Raw genomic sequence first — 24,551 nt, 5'->3', positions numbered from 1 at the left:
TTCTTTGTGGCCAAGTGGTATGTCCCTTTTCATACAAGTTTCCTGGGCCAGGGTCCATCTCCCGACCGTTCAGAAGCTTTTGTCTTTGTGTGATTTCGCCTTGGGCTCTGATTCTGAGGTCGTTAAGAGAGTCCAGACATTAATGTAAATAGATATGGCTTATTTGAATGTGAAAAACACATTTAAATGTGTGAAATTTATCTTTAATCCGATGTTGGGAAGTCCCAAAAAATGCATACCAATTAGCTACAATGTTGAAGATGGGTTGATTTCAATTGTAAGTACAAAATAACGGAATTCGACATGTACAAGTACAGAAGAATTGTCATTGACTTGTATCTTTCTTCGTGGCCAATTGGTATGTCACTGTTCATACAAGTTTCCTGGACCAGGGTTTGATTCCCGGCCGGTCAGAAGCTATTGTCTTTGTGTGATTTCTCGTGGGGCTCTGATCCCGAGGTCGTAAAGAGAATCCAGACATTAATGTATCAAAAATATATGGCTTGTTTGAATATGAAAAATACGTTTAAATGTGCAAAATTTATTATTAATCAAATGCCAAGTCACAAATTTAAAAAATTAGCAACGATGGTGAAGATGGATGGATTTAAATTCTAAGTACTAAAAAACCGGAATTCGACAGGTATAAGTACAGAAGAATTGTCATTGACTTTCATTTTTCTTTGTGGCCAAGTGGTATGTCACTGTTCATACAAATTTCCTAGACCAGGGTTCGATTCCCGGCCGGTGGGAAGCTATTGTCTTTGTGTGAGTTACCCTTGGGCTCTGATCCTGAGGTCGTTAAGAGAATCCAGACATTAATGTATCAAAAATATATGGCTTATTTAAATATGAAAAACATGTCTAAATGTGCTAAATTTATCATTAATCAAATGCCAAGTCACAAACATACCAATTAGCTACGATGGTGAAGATTGGTTGGTTTCAATTCTAAGTACAAAAATGCCATTCGACAGGTATAAGTACAGAAGAATTGTCATTGAATTTTATCTTTCTTCATGGCCAAGTGGTATGTCACTGTTCATACAACATTCCTGGACCAGGGTTCGATTCCCGTCCGGTCAGAAGCTATTGTCTTTGTGTGATTTCTCATGGGGCCCTGATCCTGAGTTCATTGCGAGAATCCAGACATTAATGTATCAAAATATATTGCTTATTTGAATATAAGAAATATGTCTAAATGTGCAAAATTTATCATATATATATATATATATATATATATATATATATATATATATATATATATAAAATATTTATTTATATATGATTTTATATATATATATATATATATATATATATATATATATATATATATATCTGAAACAAATATATTCAATATAAAATTTTCTTTGCCATGGGATCTCAAACCTATAGGGAAATTCCTTTAATGTTAAGTAAAATTCTTGTTTAATTATCATCATCACTAGAAAAGAGATTATTTAATTTGTCAACATTTAATAATTGGGACAAAAACTCTATTACAGGCACTCTAACTAAAGTTCTTTTCCATGAATGTTCAATTTGAATTGCATTCACAAATTCTTCATCAAGGTTAAAGTCTTTTGTAAAATGGGATTGTCTTTTCAGCTGACCAGCATCCCTTACATAGTCTAGTGAACAAAATTTATTTGCTACTTCATCAGCAGTTAGTGTTTATGAATACACAAGGGGAGATTGATTTTTATCTGTGAGTCTAAGGAAACTCAATTCTGTCACCAAATATTTTAACCATATACAGTTTTACTACTTTATTAGTTAGCAGAGGGGTCTCAGAGATATTTTTGACAAAATCATGAATTTCACAGTGTTAGTCTAAAGCCATTATCCAGAATGTTTGAAAAAAGGGTTTTATTTTTATTTTCCTCGATAGTTTTACCTTTGGTTGGTGCTCTATGTTAGCAACACTTTGATGGTTTTGCCTCATATTTTTGGAGGTCAAGGCAAAATTTGTAGTAATTTAAATCTGCACCATAAACAGCAGATTTGTCTTTGAGATCACTTGTTTTGACATATACTTCATCTTTGTTTATGTGACAGCAAGAAATATTTTTGTTCTACTAGTTTCACATAATCTGTTTTTTACTCTATCGTATTGGCATGCTTAATATTTCCACATATGATAAATGGTAATTCTGTAATATCCACTTTTGGTGAAGAGGTATTATTCGATACTGTATTTCTTTTCTTAATCATTTGGGTGGGTTTGCATTGAAATCTGGTGCTTGCTCATCATCAGGCTCATTTAGTAGCAATGATGTGTTGTCCCTTTGTTCCTTTGTTTTCTTAACAATGTTATCTATTCGGTGTATGACTTATAACACACATTTGTACAATGATATAAGAAATCAAAACCATGCCTCAGCTCATTATTTCACTCAAGAATAATCTTTATTCTTATTTCAGCTTTTTTTTTTTTTTTTTTTTTTAATCTGTCTTCCATGTGGTATAAATGTTGTCTTCTCTTGTACTCTTTGCTGCTGTTAAATAATGCATTTGAAGGCGTCTCCAAAGAAGGCCCTACATCTAGACATAGCTGTGCAACAAATCGTTCCTTGGTCTCTGCTGGCTTCACAAATCACCTAACCTAGAATTGAAAAAACATTCCTACTTGGACACGAATAATTGGCAGGAAAAGTATTTGTCCAGAATATTTTCTTATATAATCTCTTTATTAGTACATAGCTCAAGATCTTCAAATAATTTATCCTGAAAAAGAAAGAAATTTGATTGTTGATAAAAACTGTAATAATATTGTTTCTCTAGCTAAAGCAAAATAAATAGATAAAATAATGTGTGTGTATTACATGCATATAGCACAATCGCCCTGTGGCCATAGTATCCTTGGGCCCGGGTTTCCAGAAGTCTGCTCAAGATATTTTCCTTCCATTAGACATGTATTTACAGGATCCAGCAAGTAAATTTGTCCACCTCAAAATTCCTGCAGCTCCTATGGCCAGGGGCTGAATTAAAGGTCAGATTCTTCCTTTCAAACCACTTCTCCACCAGAGAACAACTAGACAAGGTTTTGGGTCTTCTTCAATTTACCTTAGTAGTCGACCCAGTGTTAAAAACCAGATTGAAAGACCTCAGTTGGATGTGGCAAAGAGTGGCAGGGAAGAAGTTTTGAGACCTGGCTCAGTTGCCTAGTCATTTCAAAAGAATTCTCAAGTCATGGACCACATCAAATGCTTTTTGCATGATGAGCTGCAAGAGGTCTTCATCCACTAGACAATACCAATCTGTGTGGATAGCGAAGAAGCTTTTCCAAGGAATAAGACATCTTGTCAGATAACCCTGTGCTTCTTAGCTTCCTAGTTAGCCCATCTCTTTGAGGATAGGAAGCTCCAGCCATCAGCTAGCTTGTCATATAGATTGCTATTGATGGAACCTTTTAGGTGTGTTTTAGGATGGATTAGACTCGAACATTTTTCTGAATATCCCCCAATCTTTAGCTTTGCATAGACCATATCCTCCAATACCTGTTGTTTCTAGGTTTTTGGAGAGGGTGCTTGAGTTTTTGCCAAAGTTGAATAATTTGTCCTTCTCCCTTCAAGAACTTTTAAAAAGCAATATTTTCAATAGCTTTAGCCACAGGAGAAAAGTCAGGTCCTTCAGGAGAAGTGTGATAACAGGCATCCAGTGTTCCCTGGAGTCATTCCTTATAAGGTAAGAGCCAGACTTGTTAGTTTTTCATCTCATCAATACAAACGTGTAGGTATTGTATGTTACAGCTTCATGATAGACAGTTGTCCTCAATGGTGCACAAGTCTACTTAATTAATGCTCTGGTACTAGCCCTTGGAGACCATACAGCATATCAACTCCAAAAAGAGGATTTTACCAAGGAAAAAAATTTGTTTGGGGAAATGCTGTGTAGTCTTCATGACATACCCTGTTCCTTAGTGTTATACAGTGGAGCGGGACATGTGGTCACCTTGAATTTGCCATTGTTACCATCCCAGTGAACTCCTTCATTGTCCTGGTCGTTTGATATGGTGCTTGAATTTTTTACCAAGTTAGCTAATTTTATTGTTTCCCTCAAAGTTACTTCAGAAGGCTGTTGTTCTAATAGTTGAATAGTCTCCATGTGGTTAGATGTAGAACGGAGGGGTTTGGATGACTTATCCTTGAAATTAGTTGTCTGAACAGATTGGTTATAATTATACTGTAATTTTCTTGAACTCTTTGACAACAAGACCGCAGATTTGTGAACCATTCCATCTGTGGCCAGACTGGGGGTATTAGCGTCATCTTTCTGTTTGCATAGATCCTGAACTTATCACACGCCAAATCATGAGAATGCGTAAAGATCTAGATAATACCAGTCTTATAATGGCCATCTACCTTGAGTGCAGTTGCAGACATGTTTACATTTAGGTGGCCCAGTATTTCCAAATATCTAGGCACATTAATTGATGTGTAGATCATATGTTTCTCAAGATGGGACTCTTTCTGCTTAGTTGGCCTGCTAAGACATTATAATTTTCCATAAATAAACTGAGGGAAATGGCTTATCCCTCTCAATCGTGTCCAAGATAACAAAACCTCTGCTGTCTGGTACTGGGAGGGAGACCTTGTACCCCCTTGGTTCCAGATATGAACTAGTGCTATCATATTGGCTAAGAAAAGTGCCATTGTTTTGAATACAGTTAGTAGATCTAAGCAATTTATATGCATATTGGACTCCTGCAAGGTCCATTTCCTTGAAAGATGTAAATGATTTAGAGTTTCTCCCCATCTTTCTGGTGAAGCATCAGCGATCATAAAGTAGATAGGTTTGGGATTTTAAAATCTATAGAAACTTCCTGAGATAATTGCCTGTTATTTACCCATCAACTCAGCAGCAGAAGCTAGTTTTTCATCAATGGAATTGAAAAAGTGTCTAGATTGTTGTCCTGTTCCAATTTAAATTTGGATGAAAAGGAAAAACCCTCATCTTTAGGTGGTTTGGTGGTACATGTTTTGCTAAGATTGCCATGGTCCCGAGTAGCCTCATTTACATCTAAACTGACACGAGCTTCAGCATTTTGAGCTTTGGCAGCAAAAAAAAAAAAAAAAAAAAAAAGGACAGAATCCTTCTCTCCTACAGAAAAAACTAGAAAGGAACTATTGCTATTATCATTCCCAATTACAGAATCTTCTGAGTCAGATCCAGGGGAGACTTCTTAAAATTTACCATGATTCCCAAATCCTTATCAATGAATCGCTAAAAAAATTATTTTAAGCTTTAGCCTACAGTATTTCATAAACAGTACAGTACTGTAAATATACTATTAGTGGTTCTTTTTCAATGAACAGGAATATTTATCCAACCACAAATGAAATTTTTTTTTCTCTCTCTCTTCCAAGCAGTACCTTAGCTTAGCCATGAAAGTGGCCATATGGCAAACTTGAAGCAGGGGAACCGTCCATCACAAGAGTTTGCATGTCAGGAAAAACCTTTACACAGAAAACATACCTTGAATCTCTCTCTCTCTCTCTCTCTCTCTCTCTCTCTCTCTCTCTCTCTCTCTCTCTCTCTCTCTCTCTCTCTCTCTCTCTCTCTCTCTCTCTTTTTTTTTTTCCAAGCAGTACCTTAGCTTAGCCATGAAAGTGGCCATATGGCAAACTTGAAGCATTTAAGGCATTAAGCATACCACAAAAATCCATCAACTAAGATTGTTATTACTGTCAAGTTTGTAATAGATTTAAGTCTTATAAAAGCAAAGGGGCTTTCTTCATCAACACTTTATTTTTTTATTTATTCTGCCCTATTTTAGCACTTTTTTTATAGGGTGTGTATATAATTTTGGAGAGAAGTGAAAGGAGCACACGAAGGTTCAGAATTCATGATAGAGGGAATAAAGTGAAAAAGGTTGAGAACCACTATTTTAAGGCCTCTAGTATCACATCTTATTCTGAGGTTTTGTTGTATTGTTAAAACAGCTCTGATACAGACCTGGCTTTTCAGAAAAGGGAGAATTGGAAGGTAGAGGAATCCAATAACCTTTGACTACAGCCAGCACCCACGGATCGGGATGAAGACTTTCCCTGACACGATAGAATTGGGAAAGTCTTCCTTATACTCTAATTAGCTGGGAAGAATCATCATACATTACCGTTCTTCGATAAGGTCTTCGAGACTGGTTGGCAGCCCTTCTAGTACGTCTACTAGATCGGACTTCTGTCGAGACTGGTTGGCAGCCCTTCTAGTACGTCTACTAGATCAGACCTCTGATTTTCTACCCCTGGAATGAGGGGACTCCTTGGTTACAATTCCTAGATTGAAGCATAGGACCTAAAGGTGGAAAAGGATCTCAAAACATCAGTTTGAGTTCTGGTTTCTACTTGAGCAACCAATTTTACTAGATTTAAAACAGGTTCTAAATTTTTTTGCATAAAATTATGTTTTTCCTTGTAACTCTAAGAATTACCTCATCATGGAAGCACTCCTGCTCTCTTCTTTTGATCACAAAATACACAAAAGGTAAAGGTAAATGTGTCGGGTTTCAGTTCCAGTTTCATCAAAATAGATGCTTACTAGAACATCAGCCGGGCAAGCCATAACCCCCTCTGTGATGCCCAAACACAGCAGTGGCCTCTCTAGTAAACAGCTTAAACTTATGGCCCCAAGCTAGAATCAATCTGCTGCCATGCAAATGCTAGGAAAATTCATTACCACTGTACTAGCGAGGAGGCCAATAAAGTCTTAGACAGTTTTATCTTAACAGGTCAAATAATAAAAAATTAAGTTTTATTATGATGTCCTGCAAATTTCTCTTCTAAAAAACAGGCAATAACCATTGTAATAGAAACTGCAAAGGAAAGTGATTCAAGAACTTTCCCTACATGACTATCCAAGTGCAGCATTTATTTAGTCAGGTTGCTTGCTTATCTTGAGTTTAAAGATTTTCATTTATTAGGAACAATGATGGGTTCATGACAGGAAATTAAACTAAAAACTAGAACTAGATTAGGAAACTAATTAGTCTTATACTATATAGCAAAATTCGTCTAGGGTATATAAGGCTTAAGGACTAAACAAAGATCAGAATTACCAGCCTTTTTCTTAATTTGAGATAACAATTTATTGACTTCTGCTGACATCCCTTTTTGTTCACAACTGGTTGCAGAGGCTGCTGTGCATGTGTAAAAAGGATTTGTTGTGAAACCAGATGTACTTGCTTCTACATTTGAAGTGCTAAAGTTAACCCATGGTGAGCCACTACCATCCGAAACACGATGCAAAGGATCAACTTTAGACAAAATTTTGTTCGCCCTATCTAGATATATAGGATTCATATAGTATGCCAAGTTATCCACAAATGTGATACGAGTTAGCTTAGAAGCCCTTACTCTATTGAGTGGAGAGTTATTAGGATCCAGACTACCAACTCATTCTTCTGCCTCTCAATCTACTCATCTAAAAGAGCAACTAGGATTTCAGGAATGCAAGGGTTTAGCAGCAGAAGGATCTAAATCAATTGAAAAATTTGAGGTTTTATGAGGGGATCTCAAATCTAAAGTATACTGTGCAGTACAGCAAACTTTCAGAACCTTTACTGAAAGAAACATTATTACCACTAGACTCAACTTTAGAAGTTAAATTATGGTTGGCGACATGGCAGAAAGGATCAGAATTACTACCTCTAAGTGAGTACTTATTAGACTTGATATTTGACATAGAAAGGTTGAGATGTCAAAAGCTTTTGAAGCTCATCACAATCAAAATTTGGCTGTTTAAGTGAATTACTTAATGAGCTGGCATTTCATTATCGCTGTCATCCTTGCTATAATCAACTAGCATAGTCCTCCCTGGATTTCCCCCTGAACTAAAAGCAGGTGTTTTCTTTGAACTTTTAACTTAATGAGCAATCATTGAAACATATTTTTCCTTGAGGGGGACCATAAGGCAAATGCATACTTCACAATGGTTATTTGAATCCCAGTATTGCTCTCAACATAAAACACAAGAGAATGGGGATCTTGATTGCCCGGAAACAATTCATTTGAACAATCCATATAGTAATTGCTAATAAATCTAGACAAAGACATTTTAAAAATACAGTAATATTCTAACAATGTGGAGTATGTCTTTGTTAAACCATAACGAGATGAGAAATGAAATGACAGGGAATAGTGTGTCAGTAGCAGGCTCCTTACCATTATTGCTAGAATGTTATTACTTTACTAGAGGCGCATGTGTATTAAAGGGAAAGAAATGGGAAATTTTTAAAAAATTTACTGGCAAATATTGATTAAACTGAGCCTCTAGAGAAGAAGCAGTATAAACATCAGGGGAGGATCTTAGAAATGATAGTATTTCAAGGATACTTCCACCCTTTATTACCCCATCAAACAGCATCTTTTTGTAAATCAGCTTGCAAAACCTGTCATGTAAAGATCTCCCTTTATTAACATCAATTATAAAGTCAAGGGAAGTAATGAGGCTCTGAAGTAATAACTAGATTAGGCAACCAATCCAGTAACTTGACTAACCATATTGGCTGAACCTGAATCCTTTTCAATGAATCACTCAACTGTAAATATAATATTATTATTTTTTTTTTCAATAAACATATTGCTTTGCTTCATGGGGAAACTAATGAGATGAAGAATATTAAACCTACCAATCATTAATTGCTAATGAGTTTTATAGCATTTTTTAAATATAACTAATTATTTCAGGTAATGTGGTTGTACGAGACATACTTTGCAACCATGAAAGACATAACTCTGACAACACTGAAGATATTAAATGATCGAATTTTCTCTGCTCATTCAAAATCATTACATCAGTGGAATAAGCGTCCTGAACCTTCTGCAGTAAATAATCCACTCTTCCTCCCCATCACAGCCCCTGTGAATGAAGGCTTCACAGCTGTAATTCTAACCTATGATCGGTTAGAATCCTTATTTCAGGTAATATTCTATGCAAATTATATTTGTTTTCATTTAGTTGATGAAGAATGACCTATTATAAAATTTATAGTACAGTATTCTTATTTTCCTTCATTTAATGTACAGTATTATTTTACATAACATTTCAGTAATTTATTATGGTTAACTTTTTTTCTTTAACTAAGCATTTTCATTTTAAGTCATAATCACCATGAGTTAATGACCTATCAGCAGTTTGTCGACGTTTGAAACAAATGAGGGGGGTTGAATTAATGAGTAAGGCCATCCAGAACTTTTTAATAAGGTACAATAAATTAGTGAACCCCAAAGAAAGGGAAAATGCTCTAGTAACCACCAACTTACAAATGGGCAAATGGCCAAAGAAAAAAATAATTGAGAAAGTAAGACTAAAAATCACAGTAAAGCAAACTCGGTAAAAATGGAACCTTGTATGTTGGAACAGTGCTGGGAGAGGTTATGGAGGTGATGTAGTTGGTAGCAATGAAAATAGGAACATATATAGGAGTACAGTAGGTATACTGGTTCAAGACGAAATAGCAGATGAGATGGAAGTAGGATGAATTGATAACATGATAATAGAAATAGAAAGGGTTGTGAAAGATTTTTAGATACAACTATGAAAGAGCCATTCAGTTAGTTTGCTAGATTTAGAGTATGTATGGTCTTGTTGGAACATTTATTTTGAGATTGCAAAAAGAGGATATGGCTTTTGGAGAGAGAAACCATGAGTAAGACATGCTACTGACATGGTGAAATCAAAGGATTAGAGAGTTGAAAAAAGATTCAGGAAGCCTAGAGAAATGTTTCTAATATATAAAAATTGTAAAGCTAAAATACATTATTAGTGTGGCTCCGTCCTTAAAGCTCGCTTGCATCAACGTATATCATTAGAAAATTAAAGTTCTCATTTTCCCTCATTAATGGCTTTATTCCCCAAGTACAGTATGATAAAGCCAAATAGGTATATAGCATGGTATGACAAGTTTATTAGCTTGGGTAAGCCTCGAGTCTACTTATCAATAGTATAGCATTTGGACAGTTTGTCTTACTCTGCATTTCCAGGCTGAGTATTTTTATACTGTACTAGTGTTAGTTAACTTAAGATCAATCAAGGCTTGTCTCCTGATTTTGAATTTTTTTGTGTTAATTGTGCAGGTTAGTGTGTGCTTGAGTATATAACCTCATTCTTTGTTTGTTACATTCTTTGTTTGTAATAATTTTTGTTCTTCATAAAATCTCTGAATGTGAGAGCTTAACTAGACACACTTCTAGAGAATATATTAGGGTATTGAAGCTGAAACATTATATTTTTTATGATCACAAGCACAGTATAGATGACACTAATGGATGCATTGTCATACAGTAAAGTACAGTGTTATGAAATCTCGTAGATAATTGCAGCTTACAGTGGGTTTTGTGCATGAGTGCAAAGTTGATTACTAATGTTCTTTGTTGTGACCATTTAGCCCATAATGTAATTTTTGGTGTCAATGCACTGTTTTGTTTCCAAGAACTTTACAGTAAAAGGCTGTAACAGGGAATCCAATACTTCATAAGAATGCCTAAGAAATTTTGTATCGCGTGCTCTAGGGCTAGTTTTTCAATGTGCAGTGCATGGACTCAGTTTGTTTAAAGAAGATCCACAGGTTCAAGCTTTATTGGAAATGTCACAGCACCTCTAATGCTGAAAATAATCGAGCACCTAATGAGACGTTATCATCAAGAACCAATATTTATACTTGAGACAATGCTACTTTCTTGTTAGTTTACACAAGCCACCATTTTCTGTACAGTCACCTGACTACTCACATGTCTTTCCATCAAGTGAGAAGTCTACATCTATTATTAAGTAACAGGAATCAAGCTTTAAGCTATCCACTATTTTTGGGGTTTAAGTACTGTGTGGTTTCCAAAGACTTTCCTGTGAAAGCTAGAACAAGGAATCCAATACAACATGATTACTAGAGAAATATTGTCTCAACTGCTCTAGGGCCAGTGTATTAACAAGGAAATTTAAGTACCAATATTTAGGTTTTTCTTCCTTTCATGACCTAATTATCAAATACAAGCATGCTTCATTAGTGCTGGTATTCAAGTAATTGTGTTTATTTCTTGCCACCCAAACGCTAGTGTGTTACGTTTCCTATAATTTCATAAGTACATTTACTGTGCTAGACATTTTCCCTCTTAGTAATATGGAAGGGGGTTGTTGTTTGTTGGCACCATTTTTGCCATTTCATTTCATTACTGAGTTTAAATTAATATTACATTTTGTTACACAAGTAAATGCAAAAGAAAATGGACTTTGGGTATCTACACCTTGGCTAGGCTAGCATAGCCTCATTGGAGGCTTTCTAGCTCGGTTAAGGGTGAATATTTTACTTTTGATTTTACTGCAGTCAGTTTCCGGCTTAATGTTTGCGGAATTCTGACTAGAGTGTCCAATACCTATCATTTTTAATCTTCGTAAGGTTAGTATTGAGGCGGGATTAGTCTACTTATCCAGCCGTATAACAGCAGTTCCTTAAATCCTAATTTTTAGAGTTTTCACACATACATGATTGTATTAGGAAAATTATGATATTTTAGGAGGGGAAGATATTCCTGTCCTCCTACAATTTGGTAATGACCTCAAGATGAGCAGCTGATCGGTCAGTCAGCTGTTGTTGCTGGTAGTTATCCTTCCATATTTACCAGGCAAGGGAGAACATAGTCAAATGAAGAATTGCAGTACTAATACGAATGGAAACATACTTTCCTATTTAATCTCCTTTATTTCGGAGTTTTGGATTTTTGTCCATCATCAGGTTCTTTAAAGTTGAAAACATATATTTGTACAAGCACTAAAAAATGATGGTAAAAGACACAAACAATAGTGAGATAATATAAAAATATAAATAGTAATTCAAAAAATTTTCTGCTGGAAGAGTTATCCTGGTTTAAATTTAGGTTAAAGTTTTTCCTGTGTAAAAGTTTATAGCAATCTTAGCTTGGTTTCAAAATGATATTTTAATTATAAAATAAATTTTTTAATATACTTACCCGGTGAATATATAATAGCTGAGCCTCCGGCGGCTCGACAGAAAAACACACAAAAACTCGCGAGCGATCGCTATGAAGGTTGCCGGTGTGCCCACTAGCGCCAACTATCGGCCAGATACCGCATACATATACATGTAAACAGACCCAATTTTTCTCATCCCGCTGGGTCTCTATTGGGGAGGAAGGGGGGGCCTTTAATTTATATATTCACCGGGTAAGTATATTCAAAAATTTATTTTATAATTAAAATATCATTTTTAAATATTTAACTTAGCCGGTGAATATATAATAGCTGATTCACACCCATGGTGGTGGGTAGAGACCAGAGTTAATTAAGTTTACAGCGTATATGCTTAGAGTTTTTGACAGTTATATCATAACAAAACCCAAATATATAAAGGTACCTGGTAAGGAAGTTGACTTAGACGATTACTCTGCCTTATTAGTCTGTCTTCCTCACGAAGCCCAGCGATCCTCTTAGGATGCTGAAAGACTCCCAGGAGCTGAAGTATTAAGGGCTGCAACCCATACAACAGGACCTCATCAAACCCCTAATCTGGGCGCTCTCAAGAAATGACATTTGACCACCCGCCAAATCAAAAAAGGCTGCGAAAAAAAACATTTCAAGAGCAGATTAAAAGGATATTGGAATTAAGGGAATGTAGTGGTAGAACCCTTACCCACTACTTTCAAAAACTTAAACAGAATGTACATTTATAACAAGAGCAGCGAGAGCAGAGTAACAATAACTTTAATGTCAATATTGGATAAAGAAACTTTAAAATTAAAAATATTAGATTCTTTATTTATATTGAATAAATATTAAATATGGCAAAGCAATGGAACTCTGATGGCTGAAGTGGAATCCTCAATCACTAGTGACTGCCTGTGGTAGAACCCACACAACTCTTGCCTGTTTTTGAAAACTATGGATTCTGTAAACCACGAAAAAATTTCCATCAAAAACCTAATGTAAGATTTATCTAAATTCCCTTTATAAACAATAATGAATAATATACAATATATCAACATCAAGTACAAATATACCAATACAACATTACATGCAACTGAACTAGGTACCTAATAAATTTGCCAAGACCAGGAAGATAACTGAAGCCGATGATACTAGGCTACCTTCCAGCAAGCACAAGTAACCTAACCTAGTAACAGATGAAAAAATTAGGCTCACTAAAATCCTAAGTTAAGTAATATTAAATTACATATGAAAAAACAAACTCAGGAAAATAGAATCTGACACGGTATATCGATTTAAGCAAATCTGAACACCCACTAGGCTATTCTATGCACAAAACAATGATTTGAAATTAAGCTAGAAATAACACTAGTAATTTTATAATGAGCTTAAAATCCATAGAAAATTTATAATTAGGGTTGAAGACTTGAATAATTAATATTCATTTCAAATATTATAACCCCCTAACCAAAGTTGAACCATATGCCACAAAATCATAGGAAACTTACGGGGTTGGTAGGCCTTATCCTTAAAATCCCAATGCAAATTGAAGAGCAGCAGAAGATCCCATTGTTGAGAACTATGTATTCAGATATCTTGATATTGCACTCTTCATGGTAGCACCCGTGGTAAGCAATTGCAGGAGAGGTGGCTTTAAATTGAAGTGCTACTCCATCTTCATAGCACTTCTACACTCGAAGAAAATATTGTCCAATATCCAATATGTCCAATGTGGCCAATATCTCACCCATCTGCCTCCTCACACTTCCCTCATTACCAGTAGGTGAAAATTTTTTCCCAAGGATGATGGAATCAGGAACTGCAAATATTAAAATACAGCCAGCAGAGCCATCTATGGACTGAGCATATTATCCTTGAAACTCCCAATATTTCTTTTTGATTTTGCTTTGTATGGCAAAAGGGGGGTTTCAAGGATGAAACAAATATGAACATAAATAAATATACATATACACAATTTTATAAATTTTCTACAGAATTAGTATATAAAATAATTCTTCAACACTCCAAAGGGGGGATTCGAATTTAGTCAAAATTCGAATGGTAAAGGTAATGTTACAAAATTAAGTAACATTCTAAGGAGAAAAAATAAAAATTACCAACACCCAAATATATACTACATACTAATTTCTCAACATATCTCTTGTTCTTGCCTCACTAATGACAGCAGCCTCTCTCTTTTTTCTTTGGTGTGTACTACTGTCCTCTTTAATATCTGCCTTTTCTTCACTGTCATTAGTCACAGGGCTTAAGAGAGGTATTACTGAAGTAACATGCCGTCTTACAGTTTCACGAGAAGCTCCCTTAAACACAGCTATGTCAGTTACTTCATCCAAGTCATTTAATTTTACTTTTTTAACAATACCCATTGGGTAATTTGAAGGTTTCATGTGCGGTTCCTTTAACAGAACAATATCACCTATTTGAATTCTTTTATGTGTCACTGGTTTATATCTACTCCTTTCGTCTGTAGCTTGTGACACTAAGTGTGCTATAAATTCTGAATTACTGTATAAATGTTAATAAGTCGAGACCTCACATTTCTAAGTTTTTGATACTTGTCTAAAACTTTGCCAACATGATCATCTGCCGTCCAGTTCAGATCTTCATCTGGATTGCCCTGCAAGTCAGGAATAATGTTAATAGACAGCAATTCATGTCCATGAATTAATATTTCTGGTGTAATTGCATCAGGCACTTCATCTGTGATACTGTCTCTCAACCCTTCTTTGAAGGCAATAGGGCGCCTGTTAACTAAGTGAACGGTTTGCTCTACAAAAAACTCAAAATCACGGAAGTCTAACACATTATTTCTTAATGCTCCATAGATTAAACGCTTACTCATCTTAACACAAGTCTCAACAAGTCCTCCTAATTTGTTACATCCCTTTGGATACTGCTGAAACTTAATTGACTTTACACCATTTTCTTCAAAATATGCCTGACTCTCAGGATCACCCAGGAAATTAGTGACCACATTAGCTCCAGCTACCAACTGAGATCCAAGATCTGACAAGACTAGTTGAGGGATTCCATACTGATATGAATGCATTTGAAAAGCTCTTAAAAATTCTTTTGTAGTGAGATCTAAACAAATTTTTAAATTAATTGCCCTCGACCAGAGACAAGTTAAACATAGAACCCAAACTTTGCTCTTTTTACCATTAAGCTTAACGTTATACGGTCCAAAATGATCAATGAAAATATACCTGAATGGTATAGAGGGAGGGTCAATCCTAAAATCGCGATAGGCACTTTGATTGACCTTAACCGTTCTCTCTTTGAATCTCTTACAAATGACACATTCTTTGATGACCTTTTTTACTACTGAAAAGTAATGTGGAATCCAAAACTTTTTTCTCATCTCTGACAAAAGGGAATAAACACCAGCATGAGAGAATTTCTCATGAAAATCTTTTATTACTAACCGAGTTAACTTACTGTGTTTGTGAAGCAAAATAGGAAAGTTGACAAAAGTATCTTTTCTCCATTTAGGCATCTTACTTCTAATTCTTAAGAGTCCATGATCATCCATGTATACATTAAGTTGAGCAATAATATTAGGAATATCCTTTACTCTCTTATTTCTGTTATCTAAATACTGGAAAACTTCACCATACCAGATTCTCTGATCATTCCTTATGATATGTCTAGTAGCTTCCAAATGAAAGGAGGATGCATCACCAAAGTTAAAAGAAACAGAGTTTGCTCTTCTTTTGAGCAAAGCAATGAATTCAAGAACGTACTCGTGAATTCTAACAAGCTTAGAGAAACTGGAACACTTGTCCAGGACGACTAAATGTTCAGGGTTTGATTCTGCTAAGACTTGTGATTCACTTAATTTAGATGCAGAAATTGAGAAGGAATTTTAATTCAATGGATTAAAATTTGGATTGGGTACAACTATATCAAATGTGTCAGCATTACTGCACAGTTCATCCCTTTCACATCTTAAAAATTCTGGGCCAGTGAAATAATTAGTTTTCAAAAGCTGTTTGTACGACATAGGCCTAGTTATACAATCTGCAGGGTTCAAGATACCACTGACAAAACAAAATCTAACTGGGTTATTTTCACAGGTCCTTTGAATGTGATCCAAACGATTCATGATAAAGACACTCCTTTTATTAATTTTATCTAATTTGTTCACATAAGAATTAATCCAGCTCAGTGAAACAATGCTATCCGTATACAGTACTGATTCTACAATTCTAATAGGTTTAGGGCACTGAGGACCTGCCAAATCCTTACTCAAATCCAATAATGTTTCTGTTCCCAAAACTATCCCTTGGAATTCTAGAGATGGAATACTTTTGCTTTCTAACTGCTTGTTAACCAAGCGATTCTTTGCTAGAACAAAACTGACTTGCTTAGTTTCTATTCACTGAATAAAAATTGTTGTCCCATAGATTATTTTACTGCTGTCAGTAAATGCAATTAAACGATATGACCCATTTCTCTCCCCGACAACTCTAGGTACCTCAATTGGAGGAGTCATGTTAACTTGTTTGGCTATGTTACGCCATTCTCGTTGTTGCTCAATGGACAATTCTGTATCCCATCCTAGAGAAGTGTTTAATTGAAGTTCATGCATAAATAAACGAGCTCTGTTTAAAATAGGTCCATTGAAATTATATGGATCAAAATTTGAAGCAATGCTTTTCAATATCAGTCTCTTAGTGTTTGCTTTAGAGTCTAGCTCAAGTTTAGGAGAGGAAATACAATCTGTTATTCGGTTCCAGTTTAAACCAAATATTTTTACTACATCAGGAGTGACTTCATCCAAATTCTTATCTATTTTTTCTTGGAGCATAACATCATTGGTAACGAATTGTTGTAATTCAAATTTATATGGATTAAAAATGTTATTCAAGTTATCAAAACCCCAGTGTAAGCTTTCAGAATCATTTGCAGTGAACGCACCATTATCCATGTATATCAAAGAGTAAATAAGTTTCTTCAATTCCTTTAAGTTGTCCAAATCACCTTCAGTGTCTAGCATCAATATTTTGTACAAACCAATCATCAATATTGTTGGGCTACACCTTAGCCCAAAACTTAGACGAAGATTCTTGTATGCTATAATGGTAAAATCTCCTTTACTTACATTTTTAAACCAAAAGAATAATAATTTACTTTGATCAGTTTCATTTAATGCTATCTGCTGGAAAGCTTTCTTTAAATCAAAGCACAATAAATGAGAATCAAACCTTAAAAGTAGCAAGGCAGTAGACAATTTCTGATTAATACAAGGGCCAGCCCACATTGCCTGATTGTGGCTAATAGAGGGGGAGCCATTACTTTGTTTTTCACACAAATTAGAGAGAAAAACCATTCGGCATTTAGTAGTACTGCGGTCTAACTTAAATATTCCCATGTGCGGCAAAACACTGTACTCTGGGTGTTCTTCACAAAACTTATCCAAATTATCAATCCTTTCAATTAAGTTTTGAGCTACCTGAGTCTTTATGTTATCATCCATTAATCTCAAAAATTCATCATTCTTCGATAATTTCTTTAGGTTAGATTTCAAAATTTGCTTTGCTAAATTTGTGTTCTTTCCCAGCAAATGAGAAACACGACCATTCCATAAAAGTGGCATTATCAACCTGCCTTCTTCATCTCTTTGTGTATTATTAAGTAAATACCTAACTAATTTCTTATTATGTTCAGTGCTCTCCCCATCTAAGTCAGTTCTATCTTTGTGCAAATAATATGAGCATTCTCGCTCTAAAATATGATCAGTAGCTTTTTGCAATTTATGCTCGCTGATCCTGCCATCATGATCTAAAATACAGATTGTAGGATCCTCTGCACTTCCAATACATCTAACACTAGACTTGAAACATGAAGTCATAGGAAATTTAATATTATCCAGTGATTTACCTTGCTCATTTAAATTCTCTTCCAAGCCAAAAAGTAAATGAGTATCATCATGCAGGCTAGGGAGAAATTTCAAATTTGCAATTAATTTCTCAATGTTTCCTATTAACATAATGCCAAATCTTGTTTCATAGTACACACACTGACCACTATGACCAAAACTAACCATCTTTTCCACGAGACAATGAGCTGAATTTGCCCCCAGGACAAACTGAATGTTTGATATGTCTTCTCTAGCCTCATCAAGAAACTCATCTAAAAGCTTATAACCATAATTTCTAAAACTTCTAACAACTTTACCAAGGCCGGGTAAATTCAAATTTATATCAATACCTGGGACACAAATAGCTTCTATATTATGCGCTGTCTCCCCAATCTTAACAGAAATTTGAACTATCTTGGTACGATAGCATTTTGCTCCATTAAACCCATTGACAACAAGATCAAAATTATCTTTCACAACTTTGAAACACTGACCTTCTAAAGCACACTCAGAAATGAAATTAGCTTGGCTACCTGAATCCTTCAATCCTCTTATTTTACTAGGGCCCAAAGTACAAGAAAATGTGGGTAAAATTGAACATATGCCCCCCTTACTCTGAAAGGAACTACCTGGACAAACTACCCCATTCTGTGTACTATTTTGAACATCTTTTGATTTACTTTTCTCGTTTTGCTTAGGGTTAGGAACTGCTTTTTTAGGATTACGCACCAAATCTCTGACCTCGGAACTTTCATGATTATCTGACAGGCAAAGAAAGGAGAAATGCCATCCCTGACAATGTTTACACTTTCTGGAAAATCTAAAATGACACGAGCTATCCAGATGCTCGATTCTTGCACATTTAGTGCAACCATTCAAAATGCTCAACCTAGCTATCTTTTCCTTAGCAGTAGCGAAATTAGGGCACTTATGGATTGGATGATCACCATTAACCTTATCACTACAAAGTGTGCAAGAATTAAAAGGATTGGAGCTTTTAAAATTAACCTCTGCTGCTAAGTTTGAACTTTTACTCAATCCTAGTTTATCTTGATGCCTTTCAGCAGAAGGCAGTTTACTTTTACTTAATTTACCAAGTTTATTTGCATTCCGATACCGTTCATTGGCTTCAAAAAAGTTATCAACAATTTCACTTGTAGTGGGCTTTGAATTGTTAGTAATTTGTATCAACTGATTTCTGAAAGTTTCATTCATTCCTCTTAGGAAAAAGTACTGCAAAACATCATCTATATCCATTTTCAAAGTCTTAACAGCTTCTTGTAATTTTCTAATATTACTAATATACTGAAAGGGTTCTGAATCATAACCTAACTTCAGCTCTTGAAGTTGTTTCATCACATTAAACTTTTGAGTTGGAACCGAGGCAAAAGCTATTTTTAAGAGTTCCTTTGCATGGGAATAACCTTGTTTGTCTGCTTCTAAAGAGTCTATCAAAAGTAAAGCCTTGCCAGAAACCTGCTGTTTAAGTAACAACAACCTATCATAATCTGTGTAAGAAAACTTTCTAGTAGTTTCCTCAAACTGCTGTAAGAATAATTCCAAACTTTCATCATCAGAACTCTTAAATTTAGGCAAAGGTGCTACTGGACTTTTAAGACGACTAAGAGGAGTTTCATTCAGATTTTCACTTGTGCTTCCATTAACATTAACCTCTAAGAGCAGCAACATTTCAGAAATTTTATCTTTATATTCCTGACAAGAGCTAAATTCAATTTCCATTTCATTTTCATCTTCGCTCTCTGACCACTTCAAAGATATGACTTTACTATCAAACCCTTTAAGTTCTTCCTTAAAATTCTTAAGTTTTTCAACAAGATTTAACTTTTGTGAGCTATTATACTGCGAAAATTTATGCCTTTCATTAAATTGTCTAGTGACTTGAGAGCGGATGTACTTCCGACTCATAACAAGAAGCCTAATGTCTGTCATGATTATAGAAAAATTTAATTCTAAACGTCAATGCAGCCTAACAAAAGAAAAAATTTAAGATAATTATAGTATTCGGTATACTGATCAATAATAACAACAATAATCCAAATAAAAACCACCACTCCTACAATGCTACCCAAGTGCCACCAGTATTGAGACAGCCTTCAGAGCCCCACGTTGGGCGCCATTTCAAAAACATAAACAGAATATAAATTTATAACAAGAGCAGCGAGAGCAGAGTAACAATAACTTTAATGTCAATATTGGATAAAGAAACTTTAAAATTAAAAATATTAGATTCTTTATTTATATTGAATAAATATTAAATATGGCAAAGCAATGGAACTCTGATGGCTGAAGTGGAATCCTCAATCATTAGTGACTGCCTGTGGTAGAACCCACTCAACTCTTGCCTGTTTTTGAAAACTATGGATTCTGTAAACCACGAAAAAATTTCCATCAAAAACCTAATGTAAAATTTATCTAAATTCCCTTTATAAACAATAATGAATAATATACAATATATCAACATCAAGTACAAATATACCAATACAACATTACATACAACTGAACTAGGTACCTAATAAATTTGCCAAGACCAGGAAGATAACTGAAGCCGATGATACTAGGCTACCTTCCAGCAAGCACAAGTAACCTAACCTAGTAACAGATGAAAAAATTAGGCTCACTAAAATCCTAAGTTAAGTAATATTAAATTACATATGAAAAAACAAACTCAGGAAAATAGAATCTGACACGGTATATCGATTTAAGCAAATCTGAACACCCATTAGGCTATTCTATGCACAAAAAAAATGATTTGAAATTAAGCTAGAAATAACACTAGTAATTTTATAATGAGCTTAAAATCCATAGAAAATTTATAATTAGGGTTGAAGACTTGAATAATTAATATTCATTTCAAATATTATAACCCCCTAACCAAAGTTGAACCATATGCCACAAAATCATAGGAAACTTACGGAGTTGGTAGGCCTTATCCTTAAAATCCCAATGCAAATTGAAGAGCAGCAGAAGATCCCATTGTTGAGAACTATGTATTCAGATATCTTGATATTGCACTCTTCATGGTAGCACCCGTGGTAAGCAATTGCAGGAGAGGTGGCTTTAAATTGAAGTGCTACTCCATCTTCATAGCACTTCTACACTCGAAGAAAATATTGTCCAATATCCAATATGTCCAATGTGGCCAATATCTCACCCATCTGCCTCCTCACACTTCCCTCATTACCAGTAGGTGAAAATTTTTTCCCAAGGATGATGGAATCAGGAACTGCAAATATTAAAATACAGCCAGCAGAGCCATCTATGGACTGAGCATATTATCCTTGAAACTCCCAATATTTCTTTTTGATTTTGCTTTGTATGGCAAAAGGGGGGTTTCAAGGATGAAACAAATATGAACATAAATAAATATATATATACACAATTTTATAAATTTTCTACAGAATTAGTATATAAAATAATTCTTCAACAACTACTGCATTCGCTGTAACGAATGGACCCAGTGTGTAGCAGTCCTCGTAAAGAGTCTGGACATCTTTTAAGTAAAATGACGCGAATACCAATTTGCTTCTCCAAACGGTCGCGTCCATAATACTTTGCAGAGATTTATTTTGCTTAAAGGCCACGGAAGTTGCTATAGCTCTTATTTCGTGCGTCTTAACCTTAAGCAAGCATCGGTCTTTTTCATTCAAGTGAGAATGAGCCTCTCGTATTAAAAGTCTGATAAAATATGACAAAGCATTCTTTGACATAGGCAATGATGGTTTCTTAACTGAGCACCATAAGGCCTCAGATCCACCTCGTAAGGACTTAGTACGAGCTAAGTAGAACTTAAGAGTTCTAACTGGACACAGCACTCTTTCAAGTTCGTTGCTTACGATCTCTGACAGGCAAGGTATATCAAAAGACTTAGGCCAAGGACGAGAAGGCAGTTCATTTTTGGCCAGGAAACCAAGTTGAAGTGAACATGTGGCTTTTTCTGTAGAAAAGCCGATGTTCTTACTGAAGGCATGAATTTCACTGACCCTTTTAGCCGAAGCCAAGCACACTAGGAAAAGCGTCTTGAGGGTGAGATCCTTCAGGGAGGCTGAATGTAATGGCTCAAACCTGTCTGACATGAGGAACCTTAGGACCACGTCTAAGTTCCATCCAGGAGTTGCCAAACGACGTTCCTTAGAGGTCTCGAAAGACTTAAGGAGATCTTGGAGATCTTAATTGTTGGAAAGATCTAAGCCTCTATGACGAAAGACCGAAGCCAACATGCTCCTGTAGCCCTAAATCGTGGGAGCTGAGAGGGAGCGAACATTTCTCAGATGTAAAAGAAAATCTCCGATTGGGCTACAGAGGTACTGGAAGAGGACATAGATGCTGGCTTGCACCAATCTCGAAAGACTTCCCACTTCGACTGGTATACTCTGAAGGTAGAAGCTCTCCTAGCTCTCGCAATCGCACTGGCTGCCTCCTTCGAAAAGCCTCGAGCTCTTGAGAGTCTTTCGATAGTCTGAAGGCAGTCAGACGAAGCGCGGGGAGGCTTTGATGAACATTCTTTACGTGGGGCTGACGTAAGAGATCTACCCCTAGAGGAAGACTTCTTGGAATGTCTACCAGCCATTGAAGTACCTCGGTGAACCACTCTCTCGCGGGCCAGAGGGTAGCAACCAACGTCAACCCTGTCCCTTCGTGAGAGGCGAACTTCTGCAGTACCTTGTTGACTATCTTGAATGGTGGGAATGCATATAAGTCCAGAAGAGACCAATCCAGTAGAAACGCGTCTATGTGGATTGCTTCTGTATCTAGGACTGGAGAGCAATAGATTGGTAACCTTTTGGTCAACGAGGAGGCAAAGAGGTCTATGGTGGGTTGACCCCAAGTAGCCCAAAGACTCTTGCCCACGTCCTTGTGGAGGGTCCATTCCGTGGGTATCACCTGACCCCTCCGACTGAGACAGTCTGCCAAGACGTTCAAGTCCCCCTGGATGAATCTTGTCAACAGGGAGATGCCTCGATTTCTTGACCATATGAGAAGGTCCCTTGCGATCTCGAGCAGCGTGAAGGAGTGTGTGCCTCCTTACTTGGAGATGTACGCCAAAGCTGTGGTGTTGTCTGAGTTGACCTCTACCACTTAGTTTCGAAGAAAGCTTTCGAATTTCATCAAGGCCAAGTGGACTGCTAATAGCTCCTTGCCGTTGATGTGCATGCTCTTCTGACTTGAGGTCCACAGACCCGAGCATTCCCGAACGTCCAGGGTCGCACCCCAACCCAAATCCGACGCGTCTGAGAACAACACGTGGTTTGGGTTCTTGACTGCTAGGGATAGTCCCTCTCTCAGACTGATATTGCTGTCCCACCATTTCAGGCATGCCTTTACTGGTTCGGAGACTGGGAATGATACCGTCTCTAACGTCTTGTCCTAGTTCCAGTGAGAGGCTAGATGGAACTGGAGAGGCAGAAGGTGTAGTCTCCCTAGCGAGACAAACTGCTCCAGGGATGAGAGAGTCCCTACGAGACTGTTTCAACTCCTGACTGAACAAACGTTCTCTTTTCAGCATTAGTTGGACTTCGAGTAGGGCTTGTTCTATTCGGGTGGCAGACGGAAAAGCCCGAAAAAAACTGGACTGCGAATCTCCATCCCCAAATATAGAATAATCTGGGATGGGATCAGTTGGGACTTTTAGGTTGACCAAAAGTCCCAACTCCCTGGCCAGACTCAACGTCCAATGTAGATCCTGCAGACAGCGAAGACTGGACGATGCTCTGAGAAGCCAGTTGTCCAAGTACAGGGAGGCTCGGATTCCCGATAGATGGAGGGATTTTGCCACATTCCTCATGAGCCTCGTAAACACGAGAGGAGCAGGACTGAGGCCAAAGCACAGGGCTCGAAACTGGTACCCCACATTCCTGTAAACAAACCTCAGAAACGGTTGGGAATCCGGGTGTATAGGAATGTGGAAGTATGCCTCCTGAAGGTCGAGAGAGACCATCCAGTTAACTTCCATTAATGCTGTCAAGAAAGCCTGGTAGATTTCATCGTGAAGTTTGTCTTGACAATGAACACATTGAGCACACTTGCCTCTTACGTACTCCTGCAGTGAACATGGCTGCCAGATCATTGGAGCCATCCCAGAGGGACTTGTTCCTGCAGAGAACGTGGCTGTCAGATTATTGGAGCCATCCCTGATAGCCTTGTTTATGCATGACATAATTGTACAGCAAAACTTCAAATGCTCGAAAAAACTCCTAACAGGAGATGGTCTAGCTCTGAAGTCGACCATAAAATCTTGGAGCGTCTCATGGCCAGGCGCCAGGGAGAGTCTTTGAGGTTTGAGAAGTCTATCTGGGCAGAGGCAGGAACTCCCAAGCCGAGAACTTCTCCCGTGTCATATCAGACTCTCGCTCTATAAGCCAGCTTAAAAGTAGGGAAAGCAAAGGCTGTCTCCCCCAAACTCCTCCTGGTGATTAACCAGTCGCCTAGCAAACGTAAAGCTCTCTTAGAAGAGCGAGAGAGCACTAGCTTAGAAAACAACGGCTTCGAAGTAGCTAGGCCTAGTGTAAACTCTGACGTTTAGGCGAACGAGGAGCAGCAGTTACAAAAAGATCCGGACAAAGATCCTTAAAAATCAGCATGATTTCTTTAAAGTCCATAGAGGGCTGAGCAGCTTTAGGCTCCTCTCCGTCTGACAGAGTCCTCAAGGGTATATCAGTAGGAGGGGGATCAGCAACTTCCTCATCTGAAGGAACCTTGTCCGACAATTGCC

The 24,551-nt window shown here is 36.7% G+C and overlaps 1 protein-coding gene across 1 annotated transcript in view; it reads left to right on the top strand.

Moving 5' to 3' along the window:
• The window catches only part of sotv (exostosin glycosyltransferase sotv), a 574,706-nt gene that overhangs the window by 359,340 nt on the left and 190,815 nt on the right, over positions 1-24,551 (top strand). Inside the window, exon 9 of the mRNA XM_068392356.1 lies at positions 8,688-8,921. Coding sequence (XP_068248457.1) covers positions 8,688-8,921 — 234 coding nt within the window. The remainder of the gene's footprint in view (positions 1-8,687; positions 8,922-24,551) is intronic.

This window comes from Palaemon carinicauda, chromosome 18 (assembly GCF_036898095.1).
Source record: "Palaemon carinicauda isolate YSFRI2023 chromosome 18, ASM3689809v2, whole genome shotgun sequence".
Lineage (NCBI taxonomy): Eukaryota > Metazoa > Arthropoda > Malacostraca > Decapoda > Palaemonidae > Palaemon > Palaemon carinicauda.
The sequence above is the reverse complement of the archived record's forward strand: the minus strand, read 5'-3'. Positions and strand labels throughout refer to the sequence as shown.